We start from the raw sequence: 23,299 nt of genomic DNA, 5'->3' as shown, positions 1-23,299 counted from the left end.
TTATAAGGATCCATCTATCAGGTAGCAAATTGAACACAAAACCTTCGGAGCAGGGCCATCTTAGCCTGCAATGTTCTCATCACCATCTGGAAAGAGGAAGCAGACCAAAGATTCAACCATAGCCATGAAGAAACTCGATGCCCTTCTCCGGAGCAGCCGTTGCTCGATCGTGACAGTACCAAGAAGGACCCAGCCAAGTCCTCCAGGCGCATGTGTTCCTTGTGATCCTTGCGCTCTCTTCTCAAGCCGCTGAGCTGCAAAACATACCGCTTCTATTGACGAATCCGATACCAAAGAATCTCGAGCAGGAAATGCTGCAGCAAAGCCACTCAGTTCATCTTGCTCGAGAAAGAAGCAAGGAAGACCGCAAACATGCCCTGTCGCCGCCCCCGATGTTCCTCCAGCGGTATTATATTGAGTCGGTGCAGCCTGTTGCGTGAAAATCATTTCGTATGTGTTCTGCAGCAACGCCCAAAGACATGGTTAAGCCTATTGTAGTCTTACATGTTAGTCAAGAGCAGATTGGAAGTAGGAAAATCTTGGGATACCGTGTGTTAATGCCTTTGTTTTAAAACGCTGGAGATATGGCGCTGCTGCGTAAAGGAACAAGCTGCTGGATGAAAAGGCAAACTCTTCTGCTCTCTAACAACAAGAAGTGCCGCAGCTTCCAACAGCAACGCTCCTGATAGACTCATTATCTCTGCTGGCAGCATCTTTATGCTTCCTCGGAACCCTTGAAGACCTTGAGGGGCATGTTGTCTTCGTAAGGGTAGCAGCAGCCAGTCGTGAATATCAAATTTTCTGGTGCTGCCCCAGGGCGGGGTCGACCCTGCTTCCTCTTATCGGCCTTGAGTTTGACTTGACAGCAGCATTGAGGTGTCTGCTGAGCATTTCTCGTTGGTGTCCTGAGCGTGAAAGGCTTGTTTGCGTGCTCCTATCTCCCAAGAAACGGGTTTGTTTCCTAAGCAAGGAGTTCTCCAGTACACCAGAGATAGTAAGTCAGCAAATAGCAGTTCATTTCCGGAACATTGACACACTTCTTCCTCGAAGATAATCACCAAGATAGCTTGCACTGGTTGCTGGACACGGAAGGTAGCAATATTGGGTATTGCGATTTTGCCACAGCTGTACCAACCTTTCTTATCACAGCTGATACGGAAAGCTTGTCTGGACTGGTATATCTATAGTCTGGAAAACGACGAATACAGTGGAGGGGTCCATGTATCATCGAAGTCGGCTATGGCAAGGAAAATAGCTACAAATATACTTCTATGGGCTTGTCAGCGTAGAGGAGGTGTTGAAAGGCACATTCCAGTTTCTTGAATGTGGTCGTCATTTCCTGTGCAATCGCCCCAGTTCAAAGGATAGTGGTCCCTTCTCAACTCGCAAGTGAACAGATGCCAACAATGGTTTTACCAGCTCTCTGAGGTATATCTCCTTCTCAGGACACCGGTGTCCCAGATCTGGCCAACCGTAATGTTGGGATGTGTCGTGTCAGAAGACATACCCGGGGCAAACCGACTTGAATGAATGTTCTATGAGAGGGCATCTCTCGGTGTGTGGACTTAGTCGTATCTTCTTTTCCACAGATCAAATCTCGTTTGACCAGATTCACAGGCTGACAGCTATGGCATGCAGACTTTAGTCAGAAGAACATGACAGGTAGCAATTCCTTCAGTATGACTGAGTCCATCTTCACTTTTTGTTTGTGCTCGGCGGTGGAAAGGGGCAGGCTATTCGTCAGATCCAAGATACGTGAGGATATTAATGCAGGGAGCTGATTGTCTCGACTCCCGTTGCCATGACCAAGCCGGTGATTGACAATTTCTCTGCATATCATCTACAACCATATTAGCAGCTGTGGTTTGATTCTGTGCATCCAGAAACAGTGGGACGCTGCCATGACATTGTACAGACGCGGTGAAGACTCGCGGTATCAGATTGGCAAGTATTGGTGGCAACAGCACCTAAAAGCGAGATCCTCGGAGCTGGTCCGTTCTGCCAGAAGTGGTTCGACAACTTTGGTCCTAGCCAGCAATCAAGTTGGTGAGGAGATTGACCAGAGCAAGTCTTGCCAGTGATTATGAAATCGGAGACAAACCTATTATCCCCTGCCATTAAAGTGTCAGCTTCGGTCTTGTATTCTGGGACTCAGGTGGCTTACCTGTGTCTAGAGGGGTAGGAATTCGATCTGAAGATCCAACTTTGCTGTATGATGCTGTAGAACGATTATATTGGCAACTGCTTCGCTAACTTCCTCGACCGCGAGTGTGTCTGATGATGGTCAACTTTGGCTTGTCGCCTCTGGTCTGAGAAAATTCAGCGATTACCAGAACGAGCTGGTCTTTGAGAACAGTGCCAGGCCCCGGAGAAGTCAGAAGGGTGACAAAGGAGAGAACCGAGCTGAGCGGATGAGTGGAAAGGCAGTTCTCGAAGCCAGAGCTGCCCAACGCGTTTGCCTATTCAGTGTCAAGAGAGACATGGCCTACTCGGAGATCCAGCACGCAGCGCGTTTTGGCAGTTGCCCCTTGTGTTCTCGTTTGTCACCACTTCAATGGTGTGCTTCCCGCTATTCATCTCTTTCAAACATTGCTAGAGAACTCTGGAGAGCGAGTCTTCGAAGACGCAAATCGGCGTTTACCGTCTTGCCCGGAATCTCGACTCTGGATTTTGGCCTGCAACCAATGAGGCCAGGCCCCCCATGAGGAGGTACAGATGAGTGACCAAGATGAGATAAATGCGGGGAAGCACTGGGAAGGATGGACGGGAAAGGACACCTGTGAAGGGGACAAGAATGACCCGAACAAATGTAAAGAAGAGAATGACTACGCTATTTGTGGTTGGAGGTAAGAGACAGTTTGAATGGAAGCTGCAGGATAGGTCCCAGAAGTCTTATAAGAGTGGTAAAAAGGTTAGTTGAGGTTTCTGAGGTGCAACACTTACCTCGTAGGTCTTCCGTGGCATCCGGATTCATGCTAGGAAGGAAGGAGAGTGTACCTTGATCGTTGAGCGCTTCAGCCCACATACTTTGAGATAGATCTCCCGAAGATTCAGATGCAATCCTATTATTCCTCAACACGAGGTCAAGAGTGATCCTCGTTCTAGACCTTTATGGTGCAAAGGGTTCCGCTACTGGGTTTAAAATGGTTCCGATATTGAAAGAGCTTTGTGAACGAGTGAAAGGGCTAGATAAGGAAACCCGTATTCTTGCCAATTTCTTGCCCTCTTCAACTTTGTGACCTGGGTCTTGTTGGGAACTTTGCGAAGCAGGTCCCCTTTGACTTTAGGTATGACGAGATGAGGATTCCAAATTGAGAATCGCAAAGGGCTTTGGCGTTGATGCTGGGTCAATACAGCCCTTGTGCCTTGGAAAGCTTTGAAATTCAGTGGCAATTCTATCCTTCTGGTTGGACATACTGCAGCATCAGCATATCAGGTATGGCAGAGGATACAGGGGACAATTGGCACAGGTTTGAAGGAGCAAGTCATCACTGGATGGAAGATGACGGATGGAAGTGGGCAGACACTTTGTTCAGCCACGATGCATGCCTCTTTAACGCCTCGAGCTTTATTTTACACTCGGTGCTTTAGTGATCAAAACCACACGAAGTATGCAAGCCATAGCCACCTGTGTGCAAAGAAAATGTGCGCATCTACTCATCATCCTCATCCTCCGCATCATCACCGCCATCCTTCTTCTCAGCAGCCTTGGCCTTCTTTCTCCGAACACGGCCAGGGCGTCCACCACCGAAGGGAGAGCTGAGGGCAAAATCGATGTGCTTTTGGGAGTCGAGACGGACAACGAACGAAGGGACGTTGACGATCTGCTTGCCAACACGGATGTGTCTCTGGCGGATGAGAACACGAGCGTGGTGGATGGACTTGGCGAGACCGAGCTTGTAGACACAGGTTTGCAGACGACGCTCCAAGAAATCCTCAATCTTCAAGGCCAACACATAATCGAGCTTCATACGGGATTCGTCGAGGACACCAACACGGACGAGACGGCGAATGAGGGCGTTTCCTTCGAAGAGTCGCTTGGGGTCCTTCTCGTCAAGAGTGAGCAATTGACTGCGGATTGTTAGTGGCCTGCATTTCAATTGAGGCTGTGGGCCATACCGGGCAGCACGACGAATCTTGGAGAGGGTGAGCTGGACACGCCAGACCTCACGCTTGTTGCGGAGTCCATACTCGCCGACGAGTTTCAACTCAGAGTCCCTAGGACATAATTAATGACATGTACAGAGCAAGCTCTAATACAGTGGTCAACTTACAAACGAGCAGACTCGAAAGCTGTGTGAAGTCAGCAAAGTTGACCCTACGTAGCAGAAGTTGCAAGAGCAAGGAGGGGATCGATGATCTGAGGACACCTCAAAAAGCCAGGAAATTGAGCGGAAGGGCAAAAAAAAGAGGGGGGGAATTACGTCTCCTGGGCACTTTCGCCGTCTTGCTGTAAGATCGTGGAGCCATGATTGCGGCGGATCTTTATTGTCGATGGCGATGTTGAAGATTGTACTTGGATTCAAAGCTTCAGCAACTTTTGATTTTCGCGCTGTGAATGTCCAAGTGCGCTAGAATTCCACTTTAGCTCGATAATCACGTGGCAAGAATGTAGGGCAAGAAACCCACAACAAATTTGGTGGCTGCTAAAAATTAGCCGAGACCTGCGAAAATTGAAGGTTGAACGACATCAACACCGCGACACCACTTCCAACGCTCCCATCGACAACTACACCCTACCGACATCATGGGTCATCCAGCAGGTCTCCGCGCAGGAACGCGCTATGCGTTCTCCAGACAAGTTTTTCTCCCTGTCCCTCTCGCTTCTTTGCCAATGCTGACTTCTTGCGCAGTTCCGGCAGAAGGGTATGATCAAGTTGTCCACCTACTTGCGCCAATACAAGTAAGTTGATCAGGTGGGCATTGAGTACGGGGCGAATGCTAATACGCCACAGAGTCGGAGACATCGTTGATATCAAGGCGAACGGTGCTGTTCAGAAGGGGTCAGTTCCCTCAATCCCACGAATCGAGCTTCGAAAGGACATTAGAAGCAATTAATAAAAGATGACACAATTGGAATGGACTCTAACTTCAAACAGTATGCCACACAAGGTTTACCACGGAAAGACTGGCGTCGTCTACAACGTTACGAAAAGTGCTGTCGGTGTCATCATCTACAAGAAGGTCAAGCACCGGTACATCGAGAAGCGAGTCAACCTGAGAGTCGAGCACGTCTCCCTGTCCAGATCGAGAGAAGAGTTCGTCCGCAGAGTCAAGAAGAACGCCGAGCTGAAGAAGAAGTCGAAGGAGGAAGGCACCCACGTCCACTTGAAGAGACAACCCCTCATGCCGCGAGAATCAAGAACGATCTCGATGAAGGACAACGTACCAGAGACCGTGGTTCCGATCGCCTACGAGACAACCATCTGAGCTTTCTGTCTGTGGGAGTTGCTTGGGTTTTCTTTCCGGGATGATCATGAAGGCAGAGGTTTAGCATTGCATGATACATGGACTTTGTGCATTATCTCAGGGAATGAGAGCTAAATTCATCGCCAATTTCTGTGCTTGGTGATGTGGTGACGCTATGATACTTTGACGCTGGCTGGGAATGTGTGCTCCGGTGCTTTATGGTTCCCCGTGGAATATGTGCTATAGTCCCAATACCGTCTGATTTTTTTTCACGGAACCGTATTTGTCACGCTTGAGATGAAGTTTCCCACTTCTCTTTAGGCCCTCACAAGTGTTCCCAGAAGAAAGATAGCTGGTGTGGGCTCAGCGAACGGGCTTTCTTTGCCCAAAGCACAGCCCCGTCGGTGTCACATTTCTTATATTGTCTTCAATTCTAAAACTTTGGCTGATACTGCTGATGTCTTTCCTATCGGCGTGATGCTCCATCCAATGGTATTTGCTGAGGCTTTGAGAATGATTTGCCAATCTTTGAGCACGACTTATATTTTGAAATTTCATATGCATAAAAGTACAACACTTCTCCCAAAGTTGGTCTGCTATGAGTTCTTGCCCCCTTACTCCAATATGCCTAGCACCACATTCCTTTGCCTCTGAAACCATCAAACGAAAGCCATCCCCTGTGCACTATCCGGCACACCAGTTGGGTTGAAATTCTGAATCTCCTTGGCAGCTATATTTCATTAGTATTCTCCTATCTCCCCCTTAGAATGAACCATAACTTACCTCCTCTCCCACCACTGACATCGAAAACCGTCACGGCCGCCTTCACACTCCCATTCCCCGGACTCAACGCATAAACAAAGTTCCCCACACTAACCAAATCAATCATCCCCGGGTTTCCATTCCCTGATTGCAGCTCCTTGATCAATGCACCAGTAGCTGTGTCGACCTCAACAAGGTGGTTCACAGCAACGTCTGTCACGAACGCTGTCCCTGTCACATCCGAGAAAGCGGCCCAGCATGTAGCTTTCTGATCCGCGATGTTGGTTTTCGCTACCACGCTCGCAACATTCTTTGCATCCAGCGAGAGAGTAGCTGAGCCAAATGAAGCATCAGTCACGAAGATATTATTCGAATTCGGCAACAGCGCTGTGCCGAAGAGAACAGCCGTGCCAGCGGGCGATGATCGAGTTTCTGTCATCGAGACTGCGCCGTTGGTAACAGGGAACACGGAGAGGAAGCCAGTGTTGTTGACGCTAGGGTCTCCTTTCACCGTGGTGATGAGAGCAGAGGAGTCGGCGTTGAAGAATGTCTGAGAGACGGTGTTTAAAGGTCCGCTGGGGGGATTGGATTGGTTCAAAGCGAAGGGACGGAGGGTCTTGTCAAGAGGAGTGAGGCCGTTGGGGGACATGGTCAGGCAGGCTACGCCGGCGCGAGCACCTGTGTTGGCTACACAGGCGAGGGATAGCTTTGTTGAGAGTGTGACGGAGACGGGAAAGTCACCGAGTGTAGAGACGGGGTTTCCGAGGGGTGTGAGCTGGGTTGGATCGGTAGGGGAGATGCTGAACATTGACAGGGTGTTTGAGCCTGGGTTCACGGCTACTAGGGACTGCTGCGGTTAGCTGGGATGCAAGAAAAATGAGAAGGAGATATACATTTCCAGCAACTTTGAGAGCGCCTTGTGAGAAAAGGGAGTCGGGCGCTGCTGGTGCTCCAGTGGAATCAACACCACTCATTCCTACTCCTCCTGTGGATGTGATGGATCCATCAGATAGGCTCCCATCGGCTGCCACTTTCAAGGCCACGATCGAGTTGTTGGCGGCATTAGTGAGGAAGTAGATTGCCTTTGCATTGTTCGAGGCTGCTGAAGTCGAATTGGAAGATGGCCCTCCTTTTCCGTGTCGTTGCCTTCCTCCCCCGTGGCTGCTTGGGCTGCAAACCCCAGCACGAGTTACGGCTTGATCGAGATTGATTGCCCGTCCGTCAATGGAAATGGTTTGGCCATCTTCGCTGATGGAGAGAGACCGGCCAGTTGTTCCCAAGGGAATAGCGAGTGCTACCACGGTGGTGGAAAGAATAGCAAGGCATGTAAAGATTGAAGTGAAGAAAACCATGTTTGATATTGAAGTTGGAACAAAGTGCAAAATATTCGAAAAGAGTGTGTTTACAAAATATCCACAAGAACCAGCTTAATGTATGTTTAGAGAATAGAAGACAGGCTTGCTACAGAAGGTAACATGATAGAGAAGATACCCAATCCTTATATCACAACGACGGCCCCATGAATTCAAGGAGAGCGCCTAACTTCTGCTCGAATACTGCATTCCCACCTCACTGATTCCACATCGCTCGAATTTGCAACTCCCTTGGATCAAAGAGTTCCAACACTCCAAACATTACTTTCTTGGCAAAGGTGTGATCTGATAATCTCTTGGTCCAATGTTTGGAGATCTTTGCCAAGAGCTGATAGATGAGCAGGATCAGACGACTTGACAGAATGGAATCTTGACTCATCCTATCAGATGGAACAGAACTTTGGAATCATACTGAGCCGAAGAGGAATAGCGCAGTTAGTGTTTGGAGCTGGAGTGTGTCAAGTTGGCCTGGTGTTTGAGATTGGAGCAGGGGTTTCAGATGAGCTGCCAACACGTGACTTTGATCACGTGTAGCTTCTCATGATGGGTTGGAAGAGACTGATGAGCTTATTGAGACGCTCGAGAGGATTTTGTAGGGGATCTTCAAGAAATTTATAACTCTAGACTTGGCAATGGGGTCATCGGAAGCTCCTATTACTTCAAATGTCATGTTAACTACCAAGCCCTGTCAAGCTGCCTCCTGGAGCTCGAAGGAGTTCTGTTCAAGGTCCGAAGCCTATGGATGCTCCCTAAGTGCACAAGTATAAATAACCACAAATCAAAAGTTCCTGTCGCCATCCCAATCCTCACAATCTTTTGCCCAAGAATGGTTCAAGTGCAACTTTGCTGATACCGAGACGGTCAAAATAAGCGGTACTTCACAGCTCCCCAAACTTGCCGAATTCGAGAATCCCGGTTCGTTCCCCTGACTAGCATTTGACACTCTCAGGGAATGACGACATTTGCGAAGTGTCACGGAAGTGGCCACTGTCAACCAGCCCCTGTTGACGTTTGGAATTCGTCTCGAGGTCTCAGACGACACATGTCAAATCTTAAGACGAGCCATTGACAGTGGTCAGGTGCTTATTAATTCGCCCCTCAAGTTTCCGTATAGCACAGCAATTGCCGTCTGGATTTTGTTAATATTCTAGCTTTTAAACCTAATTCCTCTATTAGCCATTTTTACCGTTTGACGGCAAATCTTTAATCCTCTCATGATATTAATTGCAGAAAGCCGGGGAAGAGGCTGCTGCCGATTGTGCAACCCGGTTGTGGTACAAGATTTGGTTATTATGGAACACGATCACTGGGTCTGCGAGTTCTTCTCGCACCCGTTTGCTGAAACACAAGCACTTCCTCGTGTACGCCGGATGCGTACTGAACTTGCGAGTGTAACCATGAACAGCACCAAGAACACGAGCTGCAACTTCAGCACATGGACCTTTGGGACGCATAAGTCCAGATTGATACACTTGTACTGATCGTGGGGCAGACCAATGAGGCGCACAGTGAAGGAACGAAGATCATCCATTCCCTCTCCTGTCCTCAGCGCATAAACGCACTGACGATGGCAGTGTCCGCATAGAAGCTTAAACACCCCGACTAGTATAGGCGCATGATGATCCATGAACACCCCTCCGTCAGGTGTGGAAAAGAAAGGTTCTTCCACGTTTCTTGAATGCTTGAAAGAGGAAACGATTGAAATTGATGTTTGAGAAGATGGTAAACTTGGGAGATTGTCCATCCACACCAGTATGATCGTCCATCCTCCCGTGGGGTAAAGGGCGAAGCATTACCATTCTAAATTTGAAGCAAACAGAAAGTCCAAACTAATTTACAACACGGTGGCACGGCGTTGGAAGTCGAGGTTTCAGCAGCGGCAACCATCCGTCCAATATCGAGTCTGCAGCTGGGGAAGCCGGAAGAAAAGGTAGAAGTTTGCTCCGGGCTCTGCAGTCGCAGAGCAGAGGACGAGCGTCGAGGAGTCGAGAAAGAATCCGGGAAGGAACTGTGAGATTTTCCAAGCTGGAGTGGGGGCCAGACTGCTGGTGTTGGTTCGAGGGCAGACCTGGAGTCTCGGATGGAAAATCACCAACCAAAGTCAAAATGCCCCCTCCCCTTTTCAGTGCTTGGAAAGCTACTCCGGAACTGCGAAATTTACAATTACTTCGAGCAGAACTGAAGTCAAGGAAAGAGAAAGACGTTCGTACAGGCAAGACCAACGCTTGAGTACTGCACTACTGTATCTCACAGGTCATAATCCTTCAATATGCGACGGGCTGCAAGTGGCGCCGTGTGGCGATTGGGCGTGCAAACGCCCGGGGGGCGTCGGGAGTCGAATCGGCGTGGAAAACTTCAGCCCGTCCACGGCCCTGCGATCCCACCCTTCACACCCTTCACTTCAAACTTGGCTGCTGCTGGTGCTTGCCTTCCCCCATGCAGATGCAGATGCAGATGACGCGCTGTTTCTTTCGCTCGCTTCACCACCAAGAAAGCCGTGCCGGGCCAGGCTGTCAGCAGAGTGGGTGCGGATCCAGTCGAATTGACCTTGCCCTCCAACGTACTCCACCTCCACCTTGGTCCGTCCTCCCCGGCCGAGACTCCTGCACAACCTCTTCCTCCAGACTTTGAAATCGTGAGAGTTCCCAAGCACAATCGAACCGGATACCTAATGTCTACTCCTACGACTGCTCAAAGAAGCGCCTGATTGTCGACGCCGCGCTTTCCTTCTCGCAGTCCCCTTCCCGACAGCTTTGTTGTTGGGCCGGCTTCCTGCGAGGCTCCTTCCCAACTGGGCTGGCTGTCTCTCAGTCTATCGAGGCCGGGAACACTGGGCAGCCATTGACAATATAATATGGCAGAGTAGGTCCAACCCACCCACTTCAGTCTTGAAGCAATCCCGTTGTTTGCTAATGTTTCTGTTATCCTAGATTCGTCCAAGTTGCTGGATGGACACAGCAGCCAACAGCTCATCGTTCCTTAAGTCACCTTCGATCTTTCTCTTCTGTCTCTTCGAAGACCACCCAGAGACCGCCAGCGAGGCCAGTTTCAAAATCCATATCGACCTCGGCTCTGAAAGACACAATGGCCGCGGTAGCAAACGCGCCGGGAATTCCAACGCCGAGGAATCTGCATCCTTACGATGACGAAGATGGAAATATGAGCACCTTACCCGATCCTCGAAGTCGAACAATGTCCCCCGCGAATGACAGCCGCCCCCCAACTCCCTCCCACCATCCAGACCTCAGTAATGAAGTAGCAACCCTCAGTAATAAACTAATAAACGCAATAAATCACCAAACTAATTTGGACGACACCCTCTCCGCCACACGGCACGAGCTTGAGACTGCACGGGAACAGATAAAACAACTTGAGCAAGCAAATCAGCAGCACTCGGATATGCTGGCGCGAGGGATATTGGTCAAGAAGTCGACTGTTGAAATGGAGAGAGCCAAGCTCATGGTTAGCTTGGAGCAAGAGAGGAAGGAAAAGGCTGAAATTGAGAGCCAGAAGAAGAATATTGAACAGGAGCTCGAGAACTTAACCACGGCTTTGTTTGAAGAAGCAAATAAGGTAGGAACTTACGTCTTGATTGTGTCTTCTTTGCTGATATCAGTAGATGGTGATCACGGCTCGGGAGGAGGCACAAAAAGAGCATGACATTGTGCAAAGGAGGAATGATCAATTGAAAGCCCAACTGGTGGATATGGAGAGCCTACTTAAATCGCACCAAGAACAGCTTGCAGAATTGAAGCAAGTTATGGAGCAGATGACCGAAGAGCGGGACGATCAGACAAATCATACCGCACCGTCCACTCCAGGTCTCAGCAAGTTCGACAGCAAGGAAGAGAACGTGAACGATTCGGACGCAGTGCATTCAGCAGTTCCCGAAACCGTTTCACCGACTTATCCAACGAGCTTGACCCATCTCCTCCAAACAGTTCTCCGAACAGACCTTTCTTCGTATGACGACTTCACGTCTCTACTTCGAATGTCTAAGAACGTTCCAGCCACCAGCAGAGTATCAAGCGGTTCATACGGTCATATAGGGTTAGGGCTAGGTTTGAGCAACTATTCGCAATCGACAACCCATGCAGCGCCGACGAATGGATCCAGTTCCTCATTATCTACTAACGCAACTTTGGGTTCTTCGCCCGCAACACCAACAACACCTGCTTCAACTGTCAGTACGGGCTCAACAAATGGTCCTAATTCGTTGACTCCGCTCAAGGAAACAAAGTTTTACAAGAGAGCCCTGGCCGAAGATATTGAGCCAACGTTACGGCTGGATACGGCGCCAGGTCTTTCTTGGCTTGCTCGAAGAAACGTGCTAAATGCTGTTTGCGAAGGTACTCTGGTCGTGGAACCAATGCCAGCTTCGACGAAGAACTTCGTCTTTGCCTGCTCACTTTGCGGCGAAACACGTAAGGATCCAGACCACGTTCGAACCCATCGATTCCGAACCAGCGAGAGTGAAAATGCTCAGCGATATCCTTTGTGCAAATATTGCCTCGGCCGCGTGCGTTCTACTTGCGATTTCTTAGGTTTCTTGCGAATACTGAAAGATGGTCATTGGAGAGCTGATGATGAAGAGTCTGAGAAAGCGGCTTGGGAAGAGAGTGTTCGCCTGAGGGAACAGATGTTCTGGTGCCGAATGGGTGGAGGGGTTGTTCCCACACATCACAGCCACTCAGACGCCTCACGAAGCCCAAGAGTGAGTGGGGATGAAAGAAAGGAACAGGAGAGAAAGCTCAGCGAAGAACTTGAACGGACAGGAGAAATCCAGCCGAAGGACATTACACCAGTACCCGAACCAAGTCCAGTCGATATTGCCAAGTCCCCCAAGACAGTAAAGAGGACTAGCAAAGACTTTGCCAAGGCTGATACAGCGGAAGGACTTTGGGAAGCAGCACAAGAAGACGCAGCAATGCCTAGCCCCAAGGCACCTGAGGTTGTTGACGCAAAGGCCTCTGAAGATCTTGAAGTGGCAATGGAGAAGCGTGACACGACAAGAGATTCTACACAGTCGACTTCATCATTGCAAGTTGCATCAGGTGATGAGGTTGAGAAGGGCGGGGTGAAGAGACTTTCAATAACGATTCCGGGACCCTTTGAGTAACCCGGAACGGTTGGATTACGACAGCACCATTTATGTACATCTTCGTGGGAAACGGCTCGGATTCTGCAAAGGGCGGACGGCGTTACGACCGGCGTGTCAGCGCCTCATAATGGGTATGGCCAGGCGTTTGGCGGTCGGTAAATACCTCAAACGGAACATAATTATATATTCAGCCAACGAAACAAGCGGACGGTCGCTCACGCATGAGGGGGGTGGAAACATAGATTAGAAGAGGAGAGATAATAGACCTTTTAAGTGATAACGTTTTAACTTTATGCCCGTGATAGTGTGATTTCGAGAATATATGCAGATCTAAAGCAAGAAAGTAAGCAAGCAGGAGAATAACACCTAGTTGAGATGAAGGATACATTTCATATAGAAATTAAGTCAATCCATTTCGAAAAAAAAATTGCCCATAGTCAAAGGCCTTCACGTTGATTGGCCACATTCGGCAAGGCTGCAACTCTTAGCGTGTTGAAGCAGAAACCTCAGCGCGATTGCCTACTCTTCCATCAACGACTCAACTCATCCAGTCACCCACAAGTCGCCCAACATGGCTCCATCAGCTACGAATGGAGATCCCATCGCGGCGCTTGAGGAGATCAAAGCGCCTCCCGGCGTTGTTCTGCCTCCTCGAGAGATCAAAGGTGCGACACCCTCCCTCAGTCAAGAACCACAGCTAATATTTTCTCTAGCCATTCTCGAAAAGACAGCAGGATATGTAGCACGGAATGGGATGGTCTTTGAAGGTGGGCGAGCCCCTCTTGAAGTCGTAGGAATTCAGCTAACAGTCATAGACCGCATTCGTGAAAAAGAAAGGACTAACCCGAAATTCTCCTTCCTGAGCCCGAACGATTCCTATAATGCATACTACCTATGGCGACTCAGCGAGATCAGAGAAGGTCGAGGTACGGCTGTGGCTGCTGGGCGAGCAGGCGAAGTTGCAGCTGAAGCAGAGAAGCCTAAAGGGCCCCCAGAACCGCCGGAGTTCCATTTCTCGGCGCGCATGCCGAATATCAGTGCGCAAGATTTAGAGGTTGTGAGGCTGACTGCGCTGTTTGTGGCGAAGAATGGACGGCAGTTTATGACGACTTTGAGTCAGAGGGAGACGGGGAATTACCAGTTCGACTTTTTGAGGCCGAATCATACGCTACATAGCTTTTTCCAGCGACTGATTGATCAGTATACTGCGCTTTTACGGGCCGGGGGAATGGATGGTGAAGGTGGGAAACTGCAGCAGGAACGAACTAAGGAATTACAGGCCAACGTCGACGATAAGTTTCACGTCCTTGGAAGAGCAAAGCAGAGGGCGGAATGGTTCAAATTTCAGGATGAGCAGAAGCAGAAGAAAGAAGAAGAGGCTGAGAAGGAGAGGATGACATATGCGCAGATCGACTGGCATGACTTCGTTGTCGTTGAGACGGTGGTATTTACAGAGGCGGATGATCACACTCAACTTCCTCCACCGACTTCCTTGTCGACTTTGCAGTTTGCTTCACTGGATCAGAAGGCTATGATGTCTGGGAGTGCGTCGGCCAACATGCGGATCGAAGAAGCAATGCCGGAGGACAACGACTACTATAATAACTATCCCCAACAACCAACGCAGGTGGCTCCTCCGCAAGTACCTCAACAAGCGTACCAGCCACAATACCAAGATACGCGGATGAGGAATGCAGATGAAGAGGATGAGGAAGAGCAACGTATCAGGGAGAGAACTGAGGCGAGACAACGTGCTCAGCAAGCACAGGCGGAGGCAAAGGGAGGTGCTGCACCGATGAGGATCAAGGAGAACTACGTGCCAAGAGCAGCAGCAAGAGCGGCTTCTAAGCAGAATATGGTCTTATGTCCAAATTGTCGTCAACAGATGCCTGCCAACGAGCTTGAAGAGCACATGAGAAGTAATTACTCTTCACCCTCGTCTTCGTACACACTTTAACAATATCACAGTTGAACTCCTCGATCCTCGCTGGAAAGAGCAAAAGGCCAAGGCTGACAGCCGTTACGCCACGACTAATCTGTCAACAGCAGATGTTGCTAACAATTTGAAGAGGTTAGCAAGTCAGAGAAGTGATCTTTTTGATAGCGCGACGGGACAGATGATTACCGAAGAGGAGTTGGCGCGGAGGAAGAAGGCCGCGATGAACAGCTATGATGGGGTGCAGCTCGAGAAGGGGGATCCAAGGCGGTTGGAGGTTATGCAGAATGTTAATGTGGAGGAGCAGATTAGAGCTATTCATCAGAAGTTTGGGGACAAGAAATAAGGGATATGCATGAAACGAAAAGGCGTTATGGCGGCTCTGTAAAGTATGGCACATGATGGACTTCGGGAATTGCAAGCCCTGGTGTACTACAAAATTTGGCTCCGAATTGAGAGATGTGCTCCAAAATGTGCCTAAGCAGGCAACCATGTACTGGTGTTTACTGGAGTAGGTGAAGAGTAGATGGAAGCCGGAGAGCTCTCAGGATTTCAATCTCCCCGACGTCTCAGGATATTGAACTCTTCTCAGTAGTCACATCTCCAATGTCCAACTAGTCGTTGCGGATACGGACGGAATGTTGAATGCGACTTCTTCAACCACACAACTCCTCACGTTCACCCGCCTCGTGATCGAAGTCAGGTTTTTGCACTCCAGCTCCATCGTCCACTTTCGACCAGGAAACGTTCAACTTGCTGCCCGGCGGACGTCGGAGAAGCATCGTTCCACTCCCCAGTTTGCCGGTCCATATTGGCAGAAAAGCTTGTTACCCACCCGAGCTCGTGTTGGCTAAACCTTCGCGCACGATCTGGCTCGCTTGCATCTCTACAGGGGCTTTCAGCCAGGGGCCACGAGCTCTACCCGGCGCTACGTGAAAGCTTCTCGGGCCACGACCTGGAACTGGACGCCGTTCTCGATGATCCGCAGACAGGAGAGGAGAGATAGGGGTGTGGTAGGGTATATCGACGATGTTATGGAGCTGGGAAATGCGCATGCAGACATGCATGCGAAATTAGGTCCCGAGGCTCCTGACCTTCACTGCGGAGAAGTTAGAGGCGATGTAGATTACCAGGCTGAGCATGACGAATAGAAATGTTTAAGTATACCATTTTCCTCTCTTGCCATGCTCTGGGTTGTGGGCTCTAGTTGAACTGCGATTGCTTTCTCCTTGTACTCTTGGTTGAGGAATCCAAGTTTCGCTGTATCATCCACTCGTTCATCAAGATGCGGTTCTTAACCATTGTTGGGGGACTGCTCGCCGCTCTGCCTGCCTTCACGTCGAGTCTTACTCTCTCGGAGACGACTGGGCAAGCGTTGAGTGCCTTCGGCAAGAGATCAACGGTGTCGGATATCTTGACGGACATTGAGGATGCGACAACTTGTGTAGCTTGTAATGTATGGCTAGAAGAAACTTCAAGGGAGATGAGCTAATGAAAAGCTAGGTTCTGCTGGTAGTCTTGAAAGTTCTTGCTCATACCGGCAATGACAACTTTGTTGCCGTAATCACCGATATCTGCATTCTGGCTGTAAGCTTTGCCCACACCTTCACAGATATCCGCTGACGTACAGGCAGGGAATTGATGATGCCGATGTTTGGTAGGAGGCGAGGCCCAGTCAAACTTAATCTTAACTGACCTTTTCAGCACCGGTGCCATTGGACTCGAAGGTCCAATCCTCGCCCACGACCTCAGAGTCATGACAATTGGCACCCGGACCTCTCAGCTTTTCTGCCTCACAGTCTTTGGACTCTGCCAGTGGCCAGACATCGAAGCTTACACCGTTTCCATGAGTGACAAACCAGCTACCACTCGTCCAGCTCCCAGTGGAAAATCTCCAATTCAAGTCGTTCATATTTCTGATATCCATGTTGACTTGAGTTACGAGGTTGGTGCGAGTTATGATTGTACGAAGAACATTTGCTGTAGACCGTACACAACTGCAGATGTGCCGGGAAATAACAGTTATCCTGCTGGAAAATATGTAGGCACCAGATCCCTAGCAAGAGAATAAGGCTGATCAATATTAGGGGGAGCATACCTGTGATTCTCCGGTTACTCTTGAGGAGAGTTTGTATTCTGCTATTGAATCTCTTGTTCCTGACAATGCCTTTACGTGAGTCTGGACCTTTGATTTATGAGCAAGAATTGATGATATCCAGAATCTTCACCGGAGATGTGGTAGAAGGAGCAGTATGGCTTGTCACTGGTAACCTTTTGACTTTCTATGCTATACTCATTATTTTCTGACGAGTTTCACAAGACACTGAAGTGACGAACGATCTGAACGATGCCTATACGAGAATGAAGCGCCTTGGTCAAGCTTACGCTGTTGTTGGTAATCATGACGCCAGTCCCGTCAACTCATTCCCACCTGGGGCAGTAGACACAACCATCACCACTCAATGGGCATATGATACAATGTCGTCTGATTGGTCTTCTTGGATTGGAGCTACTGCTGCCGCTGAAGCAGATTCAAACTATGGCTCCTACTCTGTCTTGACCTCACAGGGTCTTCGAATTATCAGCGTCAATACAAATTTCTGGTACAAGGTACGTTAATGAATCTCAATGCTGGAGACAAAGTTGTGACTTCGAGAACAGCAAAATTTCTGGCTCTATGAGGAAACCATGGAAAGGGATCCTTCCGGTCAACTAGCTTGGCTTGTGACTGAGCTTGAAGCTGCTGAAGCGGCAGGAGAACGAGTCTGGCTTATAGGACATATGCCTCTCGGTAAAAGTGATGCGTTCCACGACCAATCTGAATACTTTGGTACCTTTCGAATCCTACCTTTCCCCCTTCCCAGACTGACTCTCGTAGATCAAATCATCCAACGATTCGATGCCACGATCTCCGCCACCTTCTACGGTCACACACATCAAGATGAGTTCGAAATCGCTTACTCAACGCCAGCAGCCCCTACCTCAGAGACCGCAGTGATGGTATCATACATCGCGCCCGCTCTGACGCCAACTTCCGGAAACCCTACGTTCAGAGTCTACAGCGTGGATCCAGTGACATTTGCAATCCTAGATTACACAGTCTACTACGCCAACATCTCCTCTCCCACATACCAATCCGGTCCAGTCTGGGAGAAGCTTTACAGCGTAAAAGAGGCCTATGGCTCTCTGTTGACTCCTCCTTACACGGACGCCACGGCGGAACTCACTCCTGCATTTTGGCACAACGTGACTGTTCTGTTTGAGAACGACGACGATGTATTCCAAACATGGTATGCAAGACGCGGTAGAGATTACAGCGCTGCAACATGCACAGGGACTTGCAAGACGACGTATCTCTGTGAATTGAGGGCGAGTCAGAGCCAATACAACTGGTATTCCCTCGCCTTACCCATCTTCCTCTCCCTCTCCTATTTCCCTCACTAATTCAAAACAGCGGCACCGTCTCACCAGGAATCAACTTCAAGCGCGATACCTCGAACCCAAGTAGCACCGAGAGCACCCACAGTGACTGCGAAGGTTCAGCAATCCTCCCTATTCTTGGGGCTTTTACTGCGAGTGGTATTACGGGGCTCACGGATGCGTTGGTAAAGAAGATGGGGAGTGACTGGTTGGATACTGTGATTCCGGCGAACTATACGGCTGTTGGGTGGAATGTTACGAGTTAGTGAGGTTTTGAGAAAGTGCAAAGAGGATGATCGGATAATTTCAATGTTTAATGAATTTACTTTGTCATGAGAGATGGGGTTGGCGGTGAGGATTGAATTTGATGGTAAGTCATAATTTCTTCGATTTCTTTTCAATATGTGAGTCTTTTGAGACTTGGTTCAAATGCTAGAGATTAGCAAAGGCAAGGATCAAAGCCGAAATAGTAGGCCAAAACCCTAGCTGGTTCGAAAGTCAATGCACACGACCTTGAGAACGCTTCAATTGAGGCATCATCCGATTGCTCCGAAAGAGATTTAGCAGAGGCAGAGTAGTCCTAGCTCCCCCGATGCTGAGAGGTTGCGAAAAACTATTTAAGTGCTCGCCGATGCTCTAGGCTCCGCGAGGCACAAGGAAGACACTTCGGAAGCTTTGAAGGCGAGGGGCGCGAGGAAGTCGAAGTCGATAGGCTTTAGCAACGGTTCCAAGCGACGCAGACGACAAATATTAATTACGTGCTGTACCATCATTTATCGCTTTGCAGCTATTAGTTTAAGCAACACGTCTTGTTGGTTATTGACTAAGAGGAGACATTTGACAGCAAGTTACCCGAAAGTCCGGATGAAGTCTAGCCCCTAGAGGATCTGCTTCATCCGATGTACTAGACGTTTGGAACAAGAACAACAACATTTTTTAGACCTGGGTGACATATTGTGACCTGAAAATTCTTAAGCTGCTTCTGTGATAGAGCATATCATTAGTTTTGGTTCTTTGAACACCGAAGACTGCGATTCCATCAAAATTCGTCAAGCCTACTGCCTTTTATTCGCCTTGCACCTTCTGATTTATTTCTCCTATCGACCATGATCTGCCAACTTCAGGAGTTCTAGCTTTATACATCTTTAATTCCGCAAATTCAGAATTTGCGGACAAGCTGCACTCATTGAAACCGCCCTTCAGTTGAGTCTCGGTATATGCATAGGTCTGTGAAGATGAAGAGGGGCAGGATCATTTTAGGTCCCCGTTTAATTAATATTATGTATTAGGACATGAAGTTCTGAGGAGCGTATTTGGCGGGGAACTTGGCCCGGTCTTGCATCACACATGTCATCCCCAAATTGAGCTTGCAGCGATCCGGAAGGATCAATCTCGTTGAGCCGCAGCAGCGATGCGGATGGCTAGATGGCTCAAGAAGATGGACGTTTGTTGGATAGAGGCTCCGAGAGACGTTTGATGTTCCTTTTATGTCAATTTATTTGCACTATATCAACAATCATCTGTTCACTTTCTTATATCTCGACCTGCTGCACTTGCAACTGACTAAGCATCGATACGCCATTTTACTCCCACACTTAATATCTTTGCAATCTATCAATCTGCTGCAGTAGATCCATTCTTTTTCGTGAGCCATTTGCGGCTTGGCACCTTTTCAATCATGCACTGCCAGCAATGTATTGTCTCATGTCTTTGTACGTGGAATACCACCTACAAGAAGATTGAGGCCGACATTCAATATATCGTGGTCAGGGTGCTGCGTAAGCCGTCACAACCTACGAGTACGGTTTAGCCTCGACCGTGAATCCTGCTTTTCTCAAATTGTCTCACATGTCCTCGAAAGATATCTACGTATGCATCAGAAGCTCGCAAATGGTGAATGATGGTTCATGCAAGATAAATTCTATTCGTGATTCTTGACATCAAAGGTCGCTGCCACATATCTTTCCCAACCACAACTACAGCCACTTCCCTCCAGAGCGTCAAGCCAGCCACATCTTCCACAACCATACACCATCCCTGCAAAACGAACACCAATGTCAGTCATGGGTGCTTACTGCTCTGTTTACAGCGACATGAACGACGTCACGTACATCAAATACGGGACCAGCATGAACGCTCTCGCGTGGGCAGGAATTGCAACTTTCATCACAGCTCCAATCGCCACCGCTGGTGCCGCTGCACCTGCGGTAGCAAGAACGCTCGAATTTACAGGTCTCGGCCCTACGAATGCGAGTAAGACACTCAGTGGCGAGCTGAAGCGGTATGGATAGTCTCCTATTCAACCCGGGGGCACGTACACGAGCGAGAAACTGACACTCAGTTTCTTTCTGTACCAAAGATACATGCGCGCCCATATAACCAATATACGGACAACAGGTTCTCGAGAGTTATCCCTCTCAAGTATACCAACATCATAGGTACAATGAGCGCTTCCATCACCCTTCAATGTATCGGTGTTTGAGGTATAATCACCTCTTTCACCCAATTGTTGACATCGCGAGCCTACGGAAAAGGGGGACGAGTGGGTTTTAAGCGAATCCTTGGCGCTTGAAAAGTGGGGCTGACATTGAAATATACCCCGTTGCAAGATCCAAAACATTGTGCAACGGGATGTTGTCAATTGGAGCGAGGTACAATCTGCCTTTTAAAGCTAACAGAAATAAATGATGTTGGGGATCCAATCTCTCTTGTTCAGTCTAGGAAAAAAAAGCTGTGTCAGCGGAAGTGCCCACAACAAGCGTTGCTGGTTGGACCGACCTCGTCATTGGGTAGGATACATGCTATGGGAGGTCAGCCCTGGCCTGGCCTGTGCTCGCGTGGAACCTACTGCCTGCTTTGTATCTGTGATACTTTCGTCCGTTCTCCTCTATGTAGTCACAAAGACTCGATCGTATTGAAACCGTTGACGAGCTGCCAAAGTAGTGAGCAATCAGTAGCAAGTCTTGGTATTAGCCCTCACATTTGACCATCGCTACCCAAGGCTGAATCGGTATCCCAGCCACTATCGACCTTCCGAAGAAATTAGTCACGGTAGATACTTTAATCAAGCCTATTCATGACTGACTTCAAGCCTGGTGGGCCATCAGTTGATGCATTATCGTCGTGGTGAGATTGCCTTGCTGCGTCGGGTGTTTTGGTCATGAACGAGTTCTTTCCGTAGGGGCATTTTGGGTGTTTGCTTCCTGAAATGTGGGGGTTCGCCAGGGCATTCGCCTGCGACAAGGGTCCAGTGTTAGCGTCCTTAGGTTCGAAAAAGGTGAGAATCCGTGCTGTTGACAGTACGGAGTATTGGCGGTGGGAGAGGAGCGTGATCGTCGACATTCCCGGCATTGCTTGACGGGAAAAGGAGAGCCATCCAGCGGGATTGATCCGTCCGTGATGTGCTGGCAGGGAAGCAAGCTTCCCCAGCGCACTAGGCCGAATGTAGAAGTAAAAAGTGGAGACGGCAGGACGACGTCCACAGTAAATCTCGACCTTTCATCGCGTCTTCCCACGCCCGATTCCTTTGAACCAACCTGCAGTGTGGCGCCAAGTGGTTGTCGGCATGCATGAGACCCTCGAGGGAACGGTCCTGGAGCCTGCTCGCTTTCATGGTTCGGCGGGCACGCTGCCCCAATTGAGCTCGCTATTCGTGAAGCTACCCCTTCAACTCACTGATAGAGCCTTACCTTCGCGTCCAGCTTTTCCCTTGAATTTCCAATGCTTTCCCTTCAACTCTTGGGAAAATCAAGCAAGATCTCCAGTGCTCATCAAACCATTTGATCCGCAATCATGGCGACTTTTGCGAGCTCATCACGCAGTCCTCCTATAATTGACATGACTCTTCTCAACGACCTTTATGACGAGATAGATCGCAACCCCCCAGCTCTGGAAGCTCGCAGGCTACTTATCCAGCAATGTATGGAGGCAGGATGGGTCGACGCCGCAAGAGATGCCATTCGAGCTTACTTGGATCTCGACCCTTATGACGAAGAGATTCTTTCCATGGAAGAATTTTTATTTGAAGACGACTCTACTCGATCGCAATCACATCACATCCCAACTCCGGCAGGCCCACCTCCTCGACCCCCTCCGCCTTCGGTGCCTGTCGATATCGAGGAAGCGCAACTCGAGCTGCTTCGCGGCTACAATGCCTTACGCACCAAAGCAGCGAAATTGCTTCGCGAGACTTGCTTGGTGAAAGATTTGGCAAAGCAACATGAGCCTCTGGTTCCAGTCCCAGAGAAAACAGGAAAAGGAAAAGGGATCTCATTCATGAATTTGCTCAAGAACCAAGTATTCTCCGCCTCCAAGAAAAAAGAAGCGTCAATTTCCCCGCGCTTCGATGTGCACATTCAAAACCTGACAGATATAACTGATGGGCGTATTAGCTCTGTCGTACGAGTAAGGCAACCGGGAAGCGCTCAGGCAGTAGCGCGGGCCATGGAGAAGAATCCCGAGAGAGCTGTGGATATTGCTATCGGTGATCTAGAAGACATGGCTCGCTGGCTACGATCGCAATCTGGTCACCCGGACAATGATGCCGTGCGCGAGGCTCTGGTCAAAAGGGTGGGCATGTTGTCCTCTGCGCTTTCAAACGGGATGAAAAGGAACGCATCGCTGGCTCTGATGCATGTGGAGCACGAGCTTCTACGCCGGACTTATGTCTGCGATGAAACTATGTATGGGGATAAGGTGGCCGATATCCCGCGGACTCGGTTTCTAGCAACAGAGGATGGCTATCCCTGGGATATGGAGGAGTTGGCTCAGGCGATTCAAAGCAACGGCGGAATAATGCGCAACCCTCTCAGCCGCCAAATGTTTACTACCGAAGACATTCGAACAATCTTGCAGCATCCCCTCGGAAAGGGGCTTGCAGCTTTGGGAGTCGAACAAGGCAAGCTTTCCAAAGGTGTCCGACCAAAGACAATCGAGGAGCTTGAGAAAATGTCCGTAGTCCTGCTTGCGGACATGAGCGAAGACCAAATGGAGAGTCGACACGTCTTGGACCAATTCCTCGGATATGTCGCAACACTTCCGGGGTCGGAGCAGAAGGCACTCGATAAACTCCGCGTTCCTGCAAAAGACAGTCACACTGGCCAAGCTTTCGACACTACCATTGGTGAGGCTGTTCGGGATGCAAAAGCAAATGTTGTATGCATCCACAAAATTGGGGACTTTTTACAGCAAGCTGCAAGGCACTTAAAACGGTCAAAGTAACCGAGAATATGCCCGGCGTGGGCTCCCTTGAATAAACTGTTTAAATATGAGAGGCTGAATTTTTAGCGGCTCCTGCGT

At 49.3% G+C, this 23,299-nt stretch overlaps 10 protein-coding genes across 10 annotated transcripts; 6 read left to right on the top strand and 4 right to left on the bottom strand.

The window, feature by feature from the left end:
- The first annotated feature begins 2,357 nt into the window (after positions 1–2,357).
- Positions 2,358–2,837, top strand: K444DRAFT_618767 (uncharacterized protein). Its single transcript, XM_024881391.1, has one exon. It carries the CDS (start codon positions 2,481–2,483, stop codon positions 2,703–2,705), a length of 225 nt encoding a protein of 74 aa, XP_024731205.1. The 5' UTR covers positions 2,358–2,480; the 3' UTR covers positions 2,706–2,837.
- A 454-nt stretch (positions 2,838–3,291) lies between these two features.
- K444DRAFT_618763 (40S ribosomal protein S9) lies at positions 3,292–4,543 on the bottom strand. The gene is made up of 4 exons (XM_024881390.1): positions 4,425–4,543; positions 4,275–4,293; positions 4,120–4,218; positions 3,292–4,071 (listed from the first exon to the last, which is right to left on the bottom strand). The coding sequence occupies exons 1-4, from the start codon at positions 4,468–4,470 to the stop codon at positions 3,654–3,656; spliced, it is 582 nt and encodes a 193-aa protein (XP_024731204.1). The 5' UTR covers positions 4,471–4,543; the 3' UTR covers positions 3,292–3,653.
- A 204-nt stretch (positions 4,544–4,747) lies between these two features.
- K444DRAFT_540220 (60S ribosomal protein L21) lies at positions 4,748–5,430 on the top strand (the record flags this gene model as incomplete). Its single annotated transcript, XM_024875693.1, has 4 exons — positions 4,748–4,801; positions 4,854–4,903; positions 4,956–5,003; positions 5,100–5,430. The coding sequence occupies 4 exons, from the start codon at positions 4,748–4,750 to the stop codon at positions 5,428–5,430; spliced, it is 483 nt and encodes a 160-aa protein (XP_024731203.1).
- Positions 5,431–5,921: 491 nt separating this feature from the next.
- K444DRAFT_618760 (uncharacterized protein) lies at positions 5,922–7,856 on the bottom strand. Its single transcript, XM_024881389.1, has 3 exons — positions 7,065–7,856; positions 6,193–7,018; positions 5,922–6,139 (listed from the first exon to the last, which is right to left on the bottom strand). The coding sequence occupies exons 1-3, from the start codon at positions 7,521–7,523 to the stop codon at positions 6,069–6,071; spliced, it is 1,356 nt and encodes a 451-aa protein (XP_024731202.1). The 5' UTR covers positions 7,524–7,856; the 3' UTR covers positions 5,922–6,068.
- An 899-nt stretch (positions 7,857–8,755) lies between these two features.
- On the bottom strand, positions 8,756–9,685 carry K444DRAFT_618759 (uncharacterized protein). Its single transcript, XM_024881388.1, has one exon. The coding sequence runs from the start codon at positions 9,286–9,288 to the stop codon at positions 8,848–8,850; it is 441 nt and encodes a 146-aa protein (XP_024731201.1). The 5' UTR covers positions 9,289–9,685; the 3' UTR covers positions 8,756–8,847.
- Positions 9,686–10,287: 602 nt separating this feature from the next.
- On the top strand, positions 10,288–12,748 carry K444DRAFT_140534 (uncharacterized protein). Its single transcript, XM_024870533.1, has 3 exons — positions 10,288–10,406; positions 10,475–11,117; positions 11,164–12,748. Exons 1-3 carry the CDS (start codon positions 10,399–10,401, stop codon positions 12,661–12,663), a joined length of 2,151 nt encoding a protein of 716 aa, XP_024731200.1. The 5' UTR covers positions 10,288–10,398; the 3' UTR covers positions 12,664–12,748.
- Positions 12,749–13,177: 429 nt separating this feature from the next.
- K444DRAFT_571012 (Surp module) lies at positions 13,178–15,142 on the top strand. Its single transcript, XM_024877294.1, has 4 exons — positions 13,178–13,310; positions 13,359–13,412; positions 13,461–14,564; positions 14,614–15,142. The coding sequence occupies exons 1-4, from the start codon at positions 13,217–13,219 to the stop codon at positions 14,925–14,927; spliced, it is 1,566 nt and encodes a 521-aa protein (XP_024731199.1). The 5' UTR covers positions 13,178–13,216; the 3' UTR covers positions 14,928–15,142.
- Positions 15,143–15,757: 615 nt separating this feature from the next.
- K444DRAFT_140472 (sphingomyelin phosphodiesterase) lies at positions 15,758–18,443 on the top strand. The gene is made up of 10 exons (XM_024870532.1): positions 15,758–16,037; positions 16,085–16,168; positions 16,216–16,238; positions 16,286–16,622; positions 16,669–16,754; positions 16,801–16,847; positions 16,902–17,191; positions 17,243–17,411; positions 17,460–17,973; positions 18,036–18,443. Exons 1-10 carry the CDS (start codon positions 15,867–15,869, stop codon positions 18,265–18,267), a joined length of 1,953 nt encoding a protein of 650 aa, XP_024731198.1. The 5' UTR covers positions 15,758–15,866; the 3' UTR covers positions 18,268–18,443.
- A 1,443-nt stretch (positions 18,444–19,886) lies between these two features.
- K444DRAFT_140410 (uncharacterized protein) lies at positions 19,887–20,785 on the bottom strand. The gene is made up of 3 exons (XM_024870531.1): positions 20,780–20,785; positions 20,320–20,718; positions 19,887–20,242 (listed from the first exon to the last, which is right to left on the bottom strand). Exons 2-3 carry the CDS (start codon positions 20,619–20,621, stop codon positions 20,059–20,061), a joined length of 486 nt encoding a protein of 161 aa, XP_024731197.1. The 5' UTR covers positions 20,622–20,718; positions 20,780–20,785; the 3' UTR covers positions 19,887–20,058.
- Positions 20,786–21,793: 1,008 nt separating this feature from the next.
- K444DRAFT_540580 (uncharacterized protein) lies at positions 21,794–23,221 on the top strand (the record flags this gene model as incomplete). The annotated part of the gene is made up of 2 exons (XM_024875723.1): positions 21,794–22,198; positions 22,316–23,221. 2 exons carry the CDS (start codon positions 21,794–21,796, stop codon positions 23,219–23,221), a joined length of 1,311 nt encoding a protein of 436 aa, XP_024731196.1.
- Between the last annotated feature and the right edge of the window lie 78 nt (positions 23,222–23,299).

Source organism: Hyaloscypha bicolor (genome assembly GCF_002865645.1).
Source record: "Hyaloscypha bicolor E unplaced genomic scaffold K444scaffold_136, whole genome shotgun sequence".
NCBI classification, from domain to species: Eukaryota; Fungi; Ascomycota; class Leotiomycetes; order Helotiales; family Hyaloscyphaceae; genus Hyaloscypha; species Hyaloscypha bicolor.
This window is presented reverse-complemented; position numbering and strand designations above follow the sequence as displayed.

Bases quoted from the DNA above. Each gene is read 5' to 3' on its own strand.
- K444DRAFT_618767 (XM_024881391.1), top strand. From the start codon at position 2,481: ATGGCCTACTCGGAGATCCAGCACGCAGCGCGTTTTGGCAGTTGCCCC.
- K444DRAFT_618763 (XM_024881390.1), bottom strand. From the start codon at position 4,470: ATGGCTCCACGATCTTACAGCAAGACGGCGAAAGTGCCCAGGAGAC. The intron at 4,072-4,119 runs GTATGGCCCACA...AACAATCCGCAG, and splicing joins AAGATTCGTCGTGCTGCCCG to TCAATTGCTCACTCTTGACG.
- K444DRAFT_618760 (XM_024881389.1), bottom strand. From the start codon at position 7,523: ATGGTTTTCTTCACTTCAATCTTTACATGCCTTGCTATTCTTTCCACC. The intron at 7,019-7,064 runs GTATATCTCCTT...TAACCGCAGCAG, and splicing joins CTCTCAAAGTTGCTGGAAAT to TCCCTAGTAGCCGTGAACCC. The intron at 6,140-6,192 runs GTAAGTTATGGT...AATGAAATATAG, and splicing joins TGTCAGTGGTGGGAGAGGAG to CTGCCAAGGAGATTCAGAAT.
- K444DRAFT_618759 (XM_024881388.1), bottom strand. From the start codon at position 9,288: ATGGACAATCTCCCAAGTTTACCATCTTCTCAAACATCAATTTCAATC.
- K444DRAFT_140534 (XM_024870533.1), top strand. The intron at 11,118-11,163 runs GTAGGAACTTAC...TGATATCAGTAG, and splicing joins TGTTTGAAGAAGCAAATAAG to ATGGTGATCACGGCTCGGGA.
- K444DRAFT_571012 (XM_024877294.1), top strand. From the start codon at position 13,217: ATGGCTCCATCAGCTACGAATGGAGATCCCATCGCGGCGCTTGAGGAG. The intron at 13,311-13,358 runs GTGCGACACCCT...TATTTTCTCTAG, and splicing joins GCCTCCTCGAGAGATCAAAG to CCATTCTCGAAAAGACAGCA. The intron at 14,565-14,613 runs GTAATTACTCTT...ACAATATCACAG, and splicing joins GCTTGAAGAGCACATGAGAA to TTGAACTCCTCGATCCTCGC.
- K444DRAFT_140472 (XM_024870532.1), top strand. From the start codon at position 15,867: ATGCGGTTCTTAACCATTGTTGGGGGACTGCTCGCCGCTCTGCCTGCC. The intron at 16,239-16,285 runs GTAGGAGGCGAG...TGACCTTTTCAG, and splicing joins ATTGATGATGCCGATGTTTG to CACCGGTGCCATTGGACTCG. The intron at 17,192-17,242 runs GTACGTTAATGA...CTTCGAGAACAG, and splicing joins ATACAAATTTCTGGTACAAG to CAAAATTTCTGGCTCTATGA.
- K444DRAFT_140410 (XM_024870531.1), bottom strand. From the start codon at position 20,621: ATGTTTTGGATCTTGCAACGGGGTATATTTCAATGTCAGCCCCACTTT. The intron at 20,243-20,319 runs GTACGTGCCCCC...TCGCATTCGTAG, and splicing joins AGTGTCAGTTTCTCGCTCGT to GGCCGAGACCTGTAAATTCG.